Genomic DNA, 17,172 nt, shown 5'->3' on the forward strand with positions numbered 1-17,172 from the left:
AAACTGCAATTCCGGTCCATATATAGGTAATTATAACTATAGCTATATATATACACATAAAATATTAAGTAGTAGATGGCAATATTTTTCTGGTTTAAGAGTTCTGAAGCACCCTTGAGAGGCATCTTGGACAATGAAGAAATTTTCAAACCAAAGAGGAATTTGTGGGAACCTTAGCAAAGTGTCAGGCTCCAAAGCATTTCAATCAGAATGGTTTTGGCAAAACCGGTAAAACTTGTAACTCACTTCTTTTAAGTCAGAGGTTGTTCGTAGTTAAAGCGACAATGTCAAAAATTTAAAAAAAACAGTATTTTTGAGACACTTCTGTTAAGCAAAAATAAATAGCTTAATGTTAGAGTTCTAAAAGCAAAATTTAATAAATTAATATATGCATGCCAGATAAAAATACAAAATTACAATTGAAATAGCAATAATAATAAAGGAACACTGCTCAGCATTGCAGATTTCACTGCAACCACCATAAACATCATGGAGAATTACTTAAAGTAACATTTAAAGTACACATTTTGTTTCTGTTAAAAACAAATTACTATATGAGGAAAAAAACTGAAAGAAACCCAAGAAGAAATCAGCCCCCAAAGTGGCAGAGAATGATATGAAATGTCAATAAACTGCCAGAGGCTCCCTTTCACATAAGTCGGCTTTCTTTTTAGTATCAGAAACCAATTACATAGAACATAAAAGCAAATTCACAACAGGTTTACACGGAGAAACATGCTGATAATTACAATCACAAACTATCCAGAACAAAGATGCTGCACCAGTTCAGTTGTTTTCTTCATGGAATGAGTCTCACCAGAACAGGGAGAACAGGGAGCAAATCATGCAATAGCTTTTTGTTTTGTTTTTTTTTTTTTTTTTATTTTGACATGATAAACACCCAGGATTACTAGTACTGGAAAGTATGTGTTAACCTTTTTCAACATCAGCTGAATGGCACTACAGAAACGACAAAGAGTTCCTTCATTTTTATCCTGAATACATCGAAAGCTCTAGCAAATATGGAATTCAGCGACAAGAGCCATTAAATTACTTTTAAAATATTCCTTCATCCATAGAACACTGTTGCTTCCTTTTTATTACAAAACCCCCAAAATATTCAAAATAAAATGTCTTCATTTTTTATAAGCATCTCCACCACAAGTCTCTGATAACGGATGTCATTCAATGCAGCCATCGCATCCAGTTCTGGCGCTCTCATAAGAGTTGGTCCGAAAACTATGCCCAGATTCTCTGCACTCATCAGATTTTCCTTTTCATGGAGCGTTACTCTGTGAAAAAAGGAGAGTGGTTTTCACATTCCTGCAGTGCCAAACTACGCCTGCATACGCTCGAAAACCAGGGAAACTGGACAGAACTGTTTGCCTCTCCCCAAAGCCCAGGAGAGGCTGCCGTTCCCCGCGGGATACATTCGGAGGCGTCGGGTGCAGCGCTCAGAAGTTGGCGAGTGCAAAGGCTGTGCGCGTTTACAGTGAGTCAGATGCCTCTGTCCTCCCACCTCGCACACAGACCGTGGTTAGTTGGAGGAGGGGTCGGTACTCCGCGGCGAGGGAGGGGGCCGGGGGGTGAATTCAGATAAATCAGAACAATTTGGCTCTCGCTTTTTACGGTGGCACCATTCGGAGGCCGTTCCTACGGGGACCAGACTGTGCGCGTTACTTCGTTAGCCGTTTTGCGGTCACTAGAGACGTGCTGTTGTGGCCGCCCAGGTGGGATCCAGCCCAGGTTCCCCTGGTGGGTACGACGGCAATGGGGGCGAAGCACATCACACGTGAATTCCCTGCCTTTGGGGGCTACAGGTTGACTGTGCTATGCAGGACAGCCGGCTCACCCTTCAGGACAAATTCTGTCCTGTGGCGTGCACTTAAAAAAAAAGGCGATTCATCAGTTCGGGGTGGCTTTGAAACCACCAGGGCCTCGCTGTGACCTCACTCGCACAGCAGTGTGAGCAGGTCGTTAAACCTGTGCTCTGACGGGCCCCCTTCCGCCCTTCCTTCTTCTGGGGTCCTCAGCAGCTGCTGGGCAGCCGAGCCCCCAGCTCAGGGAAGCCTCCTGCCGTCTGGTTTTCATCAGCAGAGGAGGAGAGGGAGGCGGGGAGGCCGCGTTTTGCTGCCCCGCAGGAATCTGACCTGTTCAAAGCTGCGGGGCAGGTTTGCTGGCCACCTCCCGAAACGTAATTTGCCCAAAGAATTATACCTACAGGAGAGGCAGCCTCTGCAGAAACTCGTCTGCTCAGCAAATGCCAGAGGGGTCACTGCTGCCCAACCGCGACAGTCTCCAGGATCACGGGATGGTATTTCTCCATGTGTCCAGTTCTGGGCTCCCCAGCTCAAGAAGGACAGGGAACTGCTGGAGAGGGTGCAGCATAGGGCTACCAAGATGATTAGGGGACTGGAACACCTCTCTTACGAAGAAAGACTGAGGGAATTGGGTCTCTTTAGTGTGGAAAAGAGACGGTTGAGGGGGGACCTGATCCATGCTTATAAATACTTAAAGGGTGGGTGCCAGGAGGATGGGGCCAGGCTCTTTTCGGTGGTGCCCAGTGACAGGACAAGAGGTAACGGGCACAAACTTGAGTATAGGAAGTTCCACCTAAACATGAGGAGGAACTTTTTTACCTTGAGGGTGGCAGAGCACTGGAACGGGCTGCCCAGGGAGGTGGTGGAGTCTCCATCTCTGGAGACATTTAAAACCCGCCTGGATGCGTTCCTGTGCAACCTGCTCTAAGGTGGCCCTGCTCTGGCAGGGGGGTTGGACTAGATGATCTCCAGGGGTCTCTTCCAACCCTATGATTCTATGATGTGGGCTCAGAGGCAGGTTTGTGGTCTCCTGCGCTGCTCTGCCTCAGCACGGAGAGCACAGGGTCTGTCCCGCACGGCGGGGGCGGGAGGAGGACACCCTGCCTGCGGTATCCTAACACGGAGCGCGCTCATCGCTGCTGCCCGCTGCCACGGACACAGGAGACGCAAACGTGCCTCAAAGCCCGAGCTTCTTACCCTGGTGAATTGCCTTGCTCAGGGAAACAAATTCAGACTATGCAGATGTTTTAATACACACTATGGTTTAAAGAATCCATAAGGATTCTCAGAAACAGCTAAGAATCCAGGGAGAGCGACCGAAGGAGTCCGGCTTTTTGCACCACTTTTTTTTGGTTTCCTTTTCTCTTTATTTCTCTTTGCACCACTGTGGCATCTTGCGTTGCACGAACAAATCCTTTGGTATATACAAAAAAAGGTCAAGATTTTTCTTCCTTTTTTTCCCCCTTTTGCCTTTATTTTTATTTTGAAAGAAGTCTGATGTTTCCAAGCTGCTGTGTCTTCGCTTTGTAATTATTCCACATAAGGGATCTGTGTCTGATTCCCTGAATTCAGCAGCAAGACAAGAGCCTGTCGAGCACCACGGCTCTTTTTAGCAAATGGATTAAAAGGAAGTTTAAAAAGGAGTGAATTTTGTCACCCTTCTACCTTATCATTCAACTATACCAGAAAGACGATGTGCAAAAGCAACTTGCTAACTAGAGCAGCAACAGCTACTCTTGAACGGGGTAAGGAAAAATCAACTTCACACTTCACAAGCAGTACGGTGGGGTTTTTTTTGTTCCTGAGTCTCTCATCTCTGTGTCTGTTCTAAAACATCCATTAGAAATGTCATTGAAATAAATGGACAAATCAGGCAGAAACCCTGTAGCTGAATTTTGCCTGAGGCACTCAGCAGAGTCAACGTATTCCTGCTTGTAGAAGAACTATAAAAGGAAAAAAGCAGAAGGGAGCTTGAAATAAAGTATTTTTTTAAGGAAAGCGAATGATCCTTATATATTGACAATAACTTCAGTTTACTTGAGAAACTAAAATGGATACCCTAATATGCCACATTGATTTCCCCCCCCCCGCTTTCCTGAAAGAAATAGAACCTGTGCTGTTGTACCGGATATTCATCCGTCAGTCTCTCTCTAACAGTTTTTCAGCCTACTGACCAACTTCAATCGTATCCCAGGGAGAAGGAGAAACCTCAGGCAGAATTTACGCTCCTCCAGTTTTGAGAAGGTGGCAGGTGGAATGAGGGGCCTCCACGCTGATGACGAATGACTGGCAGACCTTATCAGATGTGTGAAGGCCAATTAACACTGTGCCTAATTGGCATCAGCTCAAGGCTAGTGCGCGCTGTCTGATTTAGGGTGTCAGGGATGACCATGGTAGACAAGACTTAGCAGGAAAAGACACCAGTCTATAGCCATTAAGCTGTATTAGTTCCTTGCCCAGGGAGTGATTTATCACTCCCAGAGGTACTAAAGGCTTTTTTTTACCATAAGTATTCACTGTAACCTTAGATATAGTACATATTTGTTAGGCAGTTGACTTTTGTGTTTCAAAACTGTGGATTTTTTACTTATTTCTTTTAAGGACTTTGCGAGTGCTTTAAGTAGGATAAAAACCAGCATTTGGGTATTTGCTGTTGTGCAGAATATCATTCCCCGCCACAGTCCATCTCCAGGATTTGGTGGGCCTTGCCCAGACTTTTCTGGAGGTGCCAACACGGACTTTGCTAAAAATGAGTTTGGCTCCGAGTCCTTTCCAGCTAGTCCACCTACCTCTTCAGATGTGCCATGAGATACCGTAATGTTTCACAGTGTGCAGGTGGCAGCAGTTTCAGCGCCTCATGGAGAATTTCCAGCTGTTCATCCGGATCGGTGGTTTCTGAAACACAGATGTTCAACCGTCACCACACGTACAGCCAGAATTCACACACAGAAAGACAGCACTGGTGGCCTGCAGAGGAGATAGGGTCTCACAGCTCTGCTGGGTTACTGATTTCCAGAACCTATCCAAACCTCGTAGTGGAAGATTTGCCCGTCGAGAGAGGTGCTGAGAGCACGGTCAGGATGTGACTGGTTTTGGACGAAGAAAACTTCCCAAAGCAAACTGCACTCCACCAAAACAAATCATATGAGGAGTGGTTGAAGGAGCTGGGACTGTTTAGTTTGAGGAGGAGGAGGCTGAGGGGAGACCTCATCACTCCCTACAACTATTTGAAAGGACACTGTAGAGAGGTTGGTGCTGGTCTCTTCTCACAGGTAATTAATGACAGAACAAGAGGGAATGGCTTCAAGCTCCACCAGGGTAGATTTAGACTGAACATTAGGAAAGAATTTTTCACCGAAAGAGTGGTCGGGCATTGGAACAGACTGCCCAGGGAGGTGGCTGAGTCACCATTCCTGGATGTGTTTAAGAGACGTTTAGATGTGGTGTTGGGGGATATGGTGTAGGGGAGAACTTTGTAGAGTAGGGTAGATGGTTGGACTCGATGATCCCAAGGGTCTCTTCCGACCTAGACAATTCTATGATTCTATTATTCTATTCTATGAAAAGTTTCCCTGCAGCCTACTGAAAAAAAAAAATCCCCTGGTAATCCTTGCTGACTGGACTAGTTTTGCACAAATAACCTACAGGTGCAACCCTGGGATAGCAGAAGGTACCGGGAACTTTGCCATCAGCGTCTTTGGCTGTGTCCGTACTGCTTGGAAAAAGCCTTCTCAGAGGAGCGGTAAGCCCAGCATCTGGCCCTTGTTTTCCACCCATGGCTACCTCACACCTTTCCAGGTGTGGCTGGTGTGACTGCTGCATCGCAGAGATGCTTCGGGCAGGCAGGATGCTTGGGAGAGACGTTCCAGCCGGGCTTACCGCTGCGCTTGCAGACTCACTGTCTGCAAGGTCAGCCTTGAAGGTGGCCTTAGGATGAGCGCTTATCAGCTTGTGAAAAGGCTCAAAACGGACACCTCTAGAAACAAATGACTTCTTATTTCTAAACATTTTCATAAATCACCTTCTTTCTGGCAACGCAAACCCAACAGACTTTGAGTGTTAATGTCCAGCAGCTCTAGGGATTCGTGCAAGACCTAAAAAGCGACGTAATCCATGATGCGTGACGAAAAGGAAGCATTCCTGGTGACAAAGGCAAAGAAAAACGTAACCCTGATCACGTAGCACCACGTGACCGTGTCGTAATGTGCAGTGCATATCTACTCCTGCAATCCTTACTAAATAGGGCACGCAGGGTAAGAGCTGGTGGGACAGCTATTAAATCAATAGGCAAGTACTGCGCAAAATGGGGAAGAAAAGGATGAGAATGAAAACTAGGAGCAAAACGCGTTATACTTACTTGCAGACTCTATAAACTTTGGGTAGGCATCATACGTGATGAGCGGAATTGGCAAATCCCTGAAGTACAGTTTAAGTGCACCAGTGATAATATTGATATCTTCATACATATTCACAGAAATATCAGCTTTTTCCCCATCTGTGGGGAGAAGGCACTGACATTAAAGCCTTGGAAACGTAAACAGATGTGAAACAGCATTCAAAATAAAAATAAGAAGTTGCTCAAGCAAACATTATTAAAAGGGACACGACGACAGATTTTGGCTTTTATAAGCAAAACAGAGATTTACTGGGCTGGGAAGTTCATCGTTTCAGGGTGAAAACCTCAAGCATTTTATAAAGAAACCTATCCTTTCTTCGTTTCAAACGATTACAAAAAATGCAGGGTTGTTTTTTTTTTTTTTTTTGGAAAAAAAATCTGCCTGATCTAGCAGTATCTATCTCGTAGAAACGTGTGGAAGTTTAGCTATTTCTGAACACGCTGCGTTGCCAAACAACACGTTTGTCAGCACTGAATGAGAAATCAGGGGAGCCTGGGAAAAAAAGTAAAAGAAAGAAAACCAACTTAGCCTCCTCGTTTTATAGGAGAAACGTGTGTTCACCATTTCGCTACGGCGTATACTACCTACTCCTGACCGCGGCGGACACAGATCCCGAACTTGGCTTCTCCAGCGCATCCCCGCCCTGCTAACGCTGCAGAGGAGGCAGATGTTGTCTGAATAGGTCCAGTCCTCCGGAAAAACAGGAGAGAGAGTTTCCAGCATGGATTTTGGCCTTCATTTCTACTGGGACAGGGGGACTGCAGCTGGAAAACCTTTAATTTTCCCACTGCCTTTCCTCAGAGAGAAGAGTTTGTTCTCACTGACCTTCTTTTAGACTGTAACGATTCAAACTTGGTTCGCGCTATTGTATTCATCTTATTATTTTGGAGCTTTCATCCAGAAAGATGGATTTAAGTTGCACAGCCTTCTCAAGGCACTTCACCACTTGCCCTCTACCCCTCCCCCACCCCCCTGAGCGTAGTTTTACTTGCAAACTAGGGCAGTAGTTCAGAGAGCTTCCTCCTTTCCTATACACATCATTACTGAAGCACAGATACTGAGGGAAGGAGAAAAGGAGATTCTGGTAATAAAGGCCAAAGTGAAGCTGATAACGCTTTTCTGATGGGGAGATTCCCCTTCCGCAAGCACAGCTGCTGGACTCCTTCAGCCCACCGATGCAGGGGAGCATGAGACAGAGAGGGGCTGAGCAGAAAAAATCCCGTACGTTTAATACATCCAGCATGCAGGAAAAGACTGTACCTCTGTCAAATGCCATTTTGACATCTTCAATAAGATCACTAAATCCTGAGACCCTGTATAGTCCTTCGGAATTAAGACCTGCGAGGAATATTTGAACGAGATTAAAATTCGTCTTAATTTTACAGTTTCCTTCCACCCACTTCTGCCTTTGCCAGGTTCTTCATTTGAGGCAGAAAAAGCAGGCACGTTTTAAAAGCCTTATTGGGCTTTTCTTTCAGAATGAAATCTTATCCTGGCCTTTTAACCCCGACCCTTGCATTAGCCGCCTTGTTCTATCAGCACTAAATTATGTTTATACAAACGATTTCAGAGCTGAAGAAACATATTAAACCAATTACAAGCGATTTAAAAATAACCGAGATTAGCATACTTGATGTTCAGTCATTACTTCAGAATGAAAACAAATATTCTAATTCTAGAAAAGGACACTCAGTGCGGGCTAGGGGAACTAGCAAGAGGAAACTCATCATTACTAACTGCCTTTTTTTTAGCACATTCACTTAATTTTTTTAATAAAAATATTACTGGAAAGATAGGTGCCAATATATAACTATAAAGCAGTAATTGTCCATTAAGCAATCTCTAGCAGAATCTATAAAAATTATAAATGGGCATGAACCACGAAATAATGCAAAGGAGAGTATTAGCTGTGCGGGGTAATTGGCAGTCACAAAATGTCCTGTGCAAATCTGTTTTGAGCCATCATACATTCAGCAGAAACCCAGATGACCCAGATCAATCTAAACGGATTATCAGTAAAGCAACCAAAGTCCATTAACTATGCCTTACCTCTGGATTCAATTTCCCTAATGCACATGTCGACTACCATTGGTCTCTTAGTGAAGTGTGCTTTTACTAGCGTCGTAAGGTCACAGCTGTACACTTTTTTGACATGCTTCAGGTCTGGCTTGCAGTCATTTGGGACCATCTTGGAACACTGCTTGTGCACATTTAAACCACAATCTGAGAGAAAAACGAAAAGACGATTAGGCTGGCGGTTGGTGCAAACGCGTATGGCAAGGTCAGTGCTGCGGAGGGCGTACAGCTCCTGCAGGATCTGACCTGATCTCGCAGCCACTACTTCCGTTAAGACCTCTTAACCATCCAATGCGCCAGGTAGGGACCGACCCAAAGTAAGACACATTTTTCTACCCAACGCATTTCTTCTATCCCTAGAAGATTTAGCACAAAGTGACAAACTTTCCATATGTTTTTTTTTTTAATCAGTATCTAAGGGTCAATTATGTTCCTCGCCTCTATTACGTATTTTGCTACCACGACTTAAACTGTCTTCCCAAGTTGCTGCCGATTTCCTAACGCTTACAGTTCTAATGTAGCGCTGGACGGTGGCACTCCAACACCTCCTGGGGGAGCTGAAGGTAGGGACGGGGTCTCGGAAGGCTATGACCCCCGGCAAGGCAGCCCCAAGACCCGAACCACTTCAGGGACCGCCACGCTCCTGCCAGATGCGGCAGCCCACGCGTAGCGTCGCTGGTGACAGGGCCCATTCCCTAGCTCGCAGGGGAGCTGAACAGCAGACGCAGGGGTCACCAAGCTGGTTCTGGTTGGTGGTTTCTCGCTGCGGAGCAGTTTACCAAGGACTTTTCTAAGTCACAGCGGCTGCAATTCTGATGCCGTTTCAACAGGGTGTTTCTGAAACAAAGTGTTGGCAGGCACCAAAACAAGTCTGTTTACTTTAAAAATGACTTAGGGGAGATCTGTTGGCTCTTTTAAAAAAAAAAACAAACCATAAACAAACAACTCCACAGCTTTGCTGTAAACACACTGAGAATGAGATTTAGTTCAAGTGACACTTAATTGAAATCAGGTTACAGAAAAATGTTTGTTCTGCCCCAAACCATTCAAAACCATAATACTCGGGGTCTGGGGAAAAAAAAAAAAAAAACAACAACTTGGAAAACACCAGCAATTACACAGTGAAGGTGGGAAGAGCAATACAGTCCCCTTTAAGCTAAGCACACACTGCAGTCAACACTACCAGGCAGCCTCTTGCCCTGCGCAGGGGCACGGGGCAGCCCCCAGTGACTCCATGTTCACCGCCATTCCTCCTGTTCTGCAACGGAGACCCACAGGTGCCTGCGAAGAACCAGTGACCAGCAAGAAAGGCGGCACTTGGCCATCAGGGTGTTTGCCATGCTCTGACGTGCGCTCGGTATACACCGAGACTCCGGTTCTGCAAGCGTTTCTCTGCACTGCTGCACTGCCCACAGGGAGCTCCCTGGATTTCTGCAGAATTAAGGGATGCAGGAGCTTGAAGGATCAATGCTTCGATGAAAATCTGTGCTTTCCTCTCCCACTGCAATACCGAGTATCTGTCTATACGGATTCCCTTTGTATTTGATTCCTGTTGATTTTGCCAATACTTCTGTTTTCATTAATGCTCCACAGATTATTTGACTTTGTTCCTTCCAAACCAGTAAAGCCCAGAATTCATCGCTAGGTTTAATTTCCACTAAGTCAGCTGCAGCCTGCTGCTAAAAGCACTTTGTTTACTTAACAAGCCTGTAAAAGCAACCAGCTTTGTCACTTAGGATCCTCTGTGAAACATGCAGTCTCTGGTTGCAATTAAAGTTCGGCATGTCACCTTCAATCAGTCAAAACACGCGCAGATCCCGATCCAGATGAAATGGCTGATTAAAATTCTCTTTAGCTATTTCCCTGCAGGAGCGACTCCTGTCCTCGTGAGGAGTGGTTAACGCGCAACACAGGCAGCTGTGAATGCCAAATTTCCCACCTGGTTGTGATTTTGGGTGGCGGACCCCACCTTGGGCACAGCCACGCAGCGCGGCCCCCGGCCCCCTGCAGCCAAGCAGTGCTGCGGGGCCCCACCCTGGCCAACCTCGGTCGCTTGCATTGACCCACAGCCCTCTCCTGGGCTTGCTCCAGGTGTGGAGGAGTTCAGTGTGGTCGCTCGGGTTCCTTCAGCGTTTGCTCAGTTGCCTCATTCGTGACAAGAGAGGAAATAGTAACAACCAAAGCCTTCCCCTGACCATTTATTTAAACGCCACATTTAATCAAGCGCTCTAAGACCCCTAGTTGGAAGGTGCATGACCACACAACCTCCTCATGCACAGCACCTACCCTACCTGTGGTTCTGGGCTGGGGAACGAAGAAACTCTGAGCACGGCAGCCAGCACAGGCAGGGGGACCTCCACCTACGCTTTAAACATCTACCGCCAGCGCTGCAGTTTGCCTGATCTTTGAGAAATCAGGTCCCTCTGTGCTTTAAACGGGGAACCCAAATTCATTGGAAACACGTGAGCTGAACCCCTTAGTGTCTCGGTGCTTCAGCTGTAGGATGGGAAGGAGAAGCTGTTCTTGCCTCCTCTTGTCTTGTAGAAACAAATTCATTAAATGTTTGTGGAAATACAGAGGAGAAACGACTCATCTTTGGTGTAAGGTTTGAATACTGGGCCATTAAGAAGACCAATGGCTACACTTTTAACAACAAGACGACGCAATACCGAATAGGTGCTACTAAGCAAGTACCATCCGTTCTGCTTTCAGAATAAGAACGGAATTGTGGATTAAAAATAATAAGTAGTCAAATAATTAGAGGCAACGTGTTAATGCACACAAAGAAGGGAAGCAAATTAAGATCACATAGGAAATCTTAATTCTTTATTTCGAAACCCAAACTTCGCAATAATAGTGTTTATGAATGCAAATATAATTACTATATATAGAATTCCTACAATTGCTGCAAGAAGCACCTATTCCTACATGCGTGAAAGAGTCTGGTACGTCTGTCGAAAATGACGTCTACAAGACCGGAATGGCAGTGCCTTGCTCATGAGGACTCGCTAGTGATTTTGTGAGTGCAAATTAGCTGCTTCACACAGACAGCAATATAGTTCAGAGTAATGCTTCTGGGAATCCAAGGATAGTTAAGACTAAAACATACACAAAAGGAAAAACACGCTTCAAAGTATCTTATACTTGACTTAAAACAATTATCACGTTCACTGAGATCATCCTAATTATATTTATATACAAGAAAGTTTCATTTCATTAAAATAGCTAACTTACAGAGATGTTTTCGATGAGAAAGCCTTGCTTCTGAAAATAATTGCGTTACTGCTAATCCCATAGATTCAAATGGGCTTTGGATCTGACCTCATTAATACCAGAATAATAATTACAAATGCAAAAGTCAATTTTCCTCCTCTCTCGTTTGTTCTTCCTTTGCATTTGATTAGACTTTATGCACCAGCCCTCTGCTTAAGGGCTTACAAACACTCCTGAGAAACATTTAAAACCTAGAAATATTTCAGATACTTAATGCTTAGAAAATGCATGAGCACTAGGTTCAATATTACTGGGCTGTGTGGCATCCTCCTAACAATCGAGGCTCTTTACCTCTTAAGTAAGGGCAGCAGAGCACCTCACTTTAGCAGTTCTGCATCAATATATACTTCTAGAAGCCTTCAGCGACTTTGCAACAGAAAATTTGTATTTTTTCCAATAAAGAAGCTAAAACTCACCAGTGCCGCGCTTCCTACCAGGTGGGCCCCTCTCCTGAGCTAACAACGCTCCGTGAAAGGCAGTGCAGCCACGTCTCAGTCACTGGTCTCTGGTTCAGTTGATAACCAGCGCCACGCATGGATGAAGGATGATCATCTGTCTTGCCAACTCCGAGAAGGTAAAAGGCGGCCGGGCAGGAGGTCAGCCCTCCTCTCCACTGAGCACTGGGAACGTGCCAAACTTCTACTCTATACTCAGCTTACTTCTTAGTACTAAAAGACAGGAATTATGCTGCAAATTGCATATTATTAAACAAAAATGTCCTCTCTTCGCATTGCAGATGCTTCATGAAAGCTTTGAAACCCATTATTATAGAATAAACTAGGAAGGAACAAGAAAGCCGAGTCCTGAATCAATCTGCGTGCTGCCACGTGGTGAAGCTTTAGGACTGCTTGCCTTGTTCACACACAAACTTCATGATTTGGCTGGGTTTGTTACGACCAAGAGGATTCATTTGATTTCAAATTTAGGGTCTACTTACTTTTGGTTATATCAAAATAAATCCAGAATAGCTAAGTTGGCGTTAGCAGCTTTACTCCGGATCTAAAGTAACCAGGAGCCTTATCCATTTCTTACAGAAGTTCATCAGAGCTTATCTGCTGGCTGGCTATAAAAATTGGAGAGGAGCTAAAGAAAAATCCTCCTAAAGCATCGTAGGTGCCAATAAATCCTACAATAATACAGGACAGATTTAAAAGATGCAGTCGTGGACCCCTGCAGGTCAATAGGAAAACTTCTGCTGACTTCAGTTAATCAGGATTTCACCTTATAACAGAGATGATTTGTCAGGACTAGAAATGTAAGTCACACGTACTATTCCTTTTTACAGTGCTATCAAATCGTGGCCATCTTTCAAACACACCAAATGTGACCCAAAAAAATGCAGTTGTAAATTCCAGAGTTTATAGGAAGTTTGGAAATTTAGAAAAAAAAAAAAAAAAAAAAAAAGAGTAATTTTAGATGACAGGTTTAGAAGTCTGTGATAAGCTGCCCTGACTTTAATAGCATATTGATCTAGGAGTTCAGGTGGGCTGTGACATTACTTCTATGAGAGGTATTAAATTTAAAAATAGCTTGACAATACTTTCCTATGATACCTAGAAAAAGCTCTAGTAATGTTTTCGAAACAGCTAATACTGATGTTAGTCCACCGGGCTGAAAGAACAAATAACGTGTTCATATTAATGCATGAGCTGAGCCAAAAGATAGATGTGCGTTAATACCGCCCCATGAGCACACATTAGAAATATTTGCAGAGACTAAAAAATACTTAGCTGTCGCTTTTTGTTATACTGCTGATTTGATTTTAGATTTCCTTTGGTTTATGATTTACTGGCTGACACGGCTGCCGATCACGCTCCATTGGAACAATACCCTATGCTACATACATCACTCTAATTATATTTTTGAATCATCCCAAAGAAAATTTATGCGTTTTGTCACTCTGAGGAGCAGCTTGAAGAGCGACAAGGTAGATTTACATTATCTGCATAAACCTCTGAAAGACTCTTCAGAGGTTTACGGGAAGCGTGGGAGGGTGGGAAGCGTGGAGCTGGGGGGCTGGCACGGTCCACTGCGGTACCGGCCTGACGGGAGAACACCGCCGCCTTTGGTAAGCTGACATACGAAGACGACGGGTTCTACACAAGCACAAAGTATCGGCATCATTACTTTTGCAAGGGTGAAAAGGTTATAAAGGGATTTGCTCTCATAAATCGATCATGAGCTAGTAGCTTTCCTTTAATAATTTAACGCTCTTTTCCGTAGCAGAGGAAGCAATGTTTTCTGTTCCCTTGGATGCAGTGTGTGCGAACAAGCATGTGAATGGCCCCCTGTGCTGCACTTTGTGCTTCCAAGCACAAGGCAAGGGGGTGCTGTGAAGGTCTGACCTCTTCCTCCTCCTCAGCAGAGCTGTCCCTGCCCGGGTGGCAACACTGGAGCTGCTACACTGCCTTACGTACGTGCCGGTTGTTAACGTGCAACGCACATCCGGGAGCATCCTCGGTCCCACCAGACTCTTAAGCCACTTTATTAAGCAGCACCAAGGCAAAAATTGCTTCCAAACACATGTGCATGCTCGCCTAAACCTGCTGGCACCCATACTACTGTATCATGCACTAGGGAGTACATTGTTCTTTAGGAAGGACTTTCTAGAGGGTAGCTAGTTACTTGGCAACAAAATTACCTAACAGCAAAAGTCAGGGCTTATGAAAGAAAAAGAAAAAAAGCCCTTCCAACAAGCCAATCCCCCCTTACCCCAAATCAAAAGAATAAGTATGCCAGTGCCTCCAAGACCTGGCTGGAAACACAGGTGAAATGTTCTTTCAGCAGAACACGTCTGGTGGCGATGGTTTGATTTTATGGACGTTTTGAAAGATCACAGAGCGTTTGTTCAAAAACTTCCCCAGCCTCCTGCCACGACACCTGCCTACCTCCTCGACAGCTCCCCTGCCGGGCCGCTGGCTCGCTCGAGGCTTCCAGGTCCGTGTGGGCTTGGAGATGAAACCGCTTTTAGGACTTAACAGTTTCAAGAATATATAGCTCCAGAACAGCTTTCCCATGGGAACGGCTCCGAAGCAAGGCTCCACTGCCTGATTAGCATTTCAAAATTCTGGAGCTCATTTCTCGCAGGAACATCACCAGATCCTGAGCTGGTGGAACAGCCCGTCAGGCAGCACGCATCTCCTCCAACAGCATCACCACCTGCCTGAGGCGGCCAGGTTCTCCAAACAGTCCCCTTCCCACAGCCCTGACCTCTCGTGCCTTTGCTTTGCTCTCGTTCCCTTTTTGGGACGATTGTCTGTGCTTTACACCGTCAGGAAAACCAGCAGAATCTGGCTGCACATCTCAGAAGCAGCTTGGATGTGTTTTTAAGTACAGGTGTGGGCAGAATGGGAGCTTATCACGACTAAGGCATGCAAAAATCCTTCAGAGCGGGCAACACCTTGCCTTCGCCTTTGCTGAGCTCCTGTCACAAGAGCATCAGCCGTTCTTCCACGCGCTAAAAGCGCGAAACGCTGTGCCTGCACAACTAACGGCTGAGGGTGGGCAGGCTCCTTTGCGGTCTCCTTCATCCGTACACACCAGTGGAGCAACACAGGGCTGTGCAACACAAGGGATTTAACAGCAAGGCAAAACAAAACAGCAAAGGAAACGGGGCAGTTGGATGTTTTTCAGTCGCTGGAGAAGGAAATGGATGAAAAGGGGAAATTAAAAACCTAAGCGGTAATTCACAAAACAATCCTGCTTTGAGACTACACTTTAACTTTTCTGAAAACGAACTCCTGGGGCTTACTGGGGTCAGGGCTGGCGGCAATACTGCTCGAGCTCAGTCAGCGGCAGCTGGTTGCCCCCACACTGAGAGTTCAGCTGCAAGTTTATTTCTATCAGTTCTTCAGAGAGAAGTTACCTACTCCAAGGGAAACAAAAGATAGGCAACTGCTACGTGGGTGGCAGGCTGAGATAGTTCAGAGCACATCTATCAAGGCAGCAGAAATGGTGTTTCACGTACAGCCTCAGAGGGTGGTGCTGCCTGGTGTTAAAAGGAGCAGCCCAAAACAGTATCAGAAGCATCTAGTGAAACCGTAAAAAAAAAAATAAAAAAAATATCTTTCCTTTAAGATAAGCTAACTAATGCTCCTAAATCAGCCCGTTCCAAAAAATCTTCTGATTAAATCACTTATTCGTTAAGAACAAGCAAAAGGGTCCAGAAGAAGGAGCAGATTATACAGTAACTTAAACAGTTCTGATGGGCTGGGGAAGGGGACAGGACACACGCAGCAGCTTGACAAGTCTGCTAGCCGACAAGTCTGCTCGGGTAGTACACTAACAGCATCGTTAATGCCATGCTCTAGTCTCGGAGAACACACATATTCTTTGTTAATGCTACTGGGTGTTATGTGTTTGTATCATTCATAAAATGAACTCCCTGGTGCTTATCTGCAAATTTTCTTTGGCTATTGTTATAGTTTCTCTCCTGAACACATTCTGGGCAATGGGATGAGCTCTGTGAGCACAGGGGAGCCTTACATAGGAGGAATGTAATTAAGAATACATTTTTTTTAAGTTCATGCATTGGATTTTGAGCTGGGGTAAACTCTTATGTCTTCATTAGCTTCTGCTGAGCTTCAACGTTTACACAAGCTGGTGGCATTATAATTTCAAACGCTTCTTCAGTCATTTCTACTTATGGCAAAAGCCTGCAGGAAAGCGTGCTGGAGACGGAGCATGCCGTCAGAAAAGGCAGATTCCTTGCATACAGATGAATCTTCATTCCACAACAATTTTAAGGGCCTGTGGCTAGGATGCAAAAATTGGAAGCACGACCCTCCAAGGCAGTAGGGCAGATGCCTAATATAAGGATTCATTCCAAGGAAGCAAATTTGACGTTAAAGAAGTTGATGAAATAAACATCAAATTTGAGAGAATAACATTTAAGGAAAGAGAAACTATTCCTGTTCTGCTGGATATACCTCCAGCAGAAGTCAGACTAAGTCCACCAATTAATTTCCTACAGGTTCCAAATCCTGGACATCACCTTAAGTCTTAATTTTGGAAGACAATAAAGTCTTCCCATGTTTGGTGGTTTGCATTAATCCCAAAACCTTTGTAGTCAAGATGACAGCGAACATCTTACTTCAACCAGTAACAACCCCTCAGGTGGCAAACACGGGGTCTACATTTACCTCTTGTCTTTAGGGAAGGAAAAGACGTACTCCTCCTCCTTTATCTGCCATAAAACCCAAACAAGGATAAGCTAGGGAGAACCAATCTTCCAGGGGTTAATCATCCGGGACTGTACCTGACAAGACACTGAACGCCCTCAAGGCTGTATTTTGGCTGAGAGGGACACACTTAGTCATGCCAAACTGCAACAAAGCATGAGTCAAGGCATCTCAAGTCGCTAAGACAGCCTTGCTGGTTGCTATGGCATGTGTACTCTTATGAACGTTTGGTTCTGGTTTATTATTTTTCAAAGCATTGGCTTAGTTTGTGTAACATAAACTAATCTATCAGCCATTAGAAATAAGCTGCACTTTTTCCTCTGGCTCCTCCTCCTCTTTTCTGAAATGGGGGAGATTTATCTTTGTTGTCCGGTCTTGGACTGTCCCACACTTTTCTTCTTGCGTGTTTTTGTGCTTCTGCAGAGT

The 17,172-nt window shown here is 45.0% G+C and overlaps 1 protein-coding gene across 1 annotated transcript in view; it reads right to left on the bottom strand.

Annotated features, from left to right (window-relative positions):
* Positions 1 to 358: 358 nt before the first annotated feature.
* CHN1 (chimerin 1) overlaps positions 359 to 17,172 on the bottom strand; it is a gene marked incomplete at its 5' end in the record, with an annotated part of 108,148 nt that continues 91,334 nt past the window's right edge. Inside the window, 5 exons of the mRNA XM_082483341.1 lie at positions 359 to 1,292; positions 4,610 to 4,715; positions 6,178 to 6,315; positions 7,478 to 7,555; positions 8,267 to 8,440. Coding sequence (XP_082339467.1) covers positions 1,121 to 1,292; positions 4,610 to 4,715; positions 6,178 to 6,315; positions 7,478 to 7,555; positions 8,267 to 8,440 — 668 coding nt within the window. The 3' untranslated portion in view covers positions 359 to 1,120. The remainder of the gene's footprint in view (positions 1,293 to 4,609; positions 4,716 to 6,177; positions 6,316 to 7,477; positions 7,556 to 8,266; positions 8,441 to 17,172) is intronic.

This window comes from Vanellus vanellus, assembly GCF_965231255.1.
Source record: "Vanellus vanellus genome assembly, chromosome: 5".
NCBI classification, from domain to species: domain Eukaryota; kingdom Metazoa; phylum Chordata; class Aves; order Charadriiformes; family Charadriidae; genus Vanellus; species Vanellus vanellus.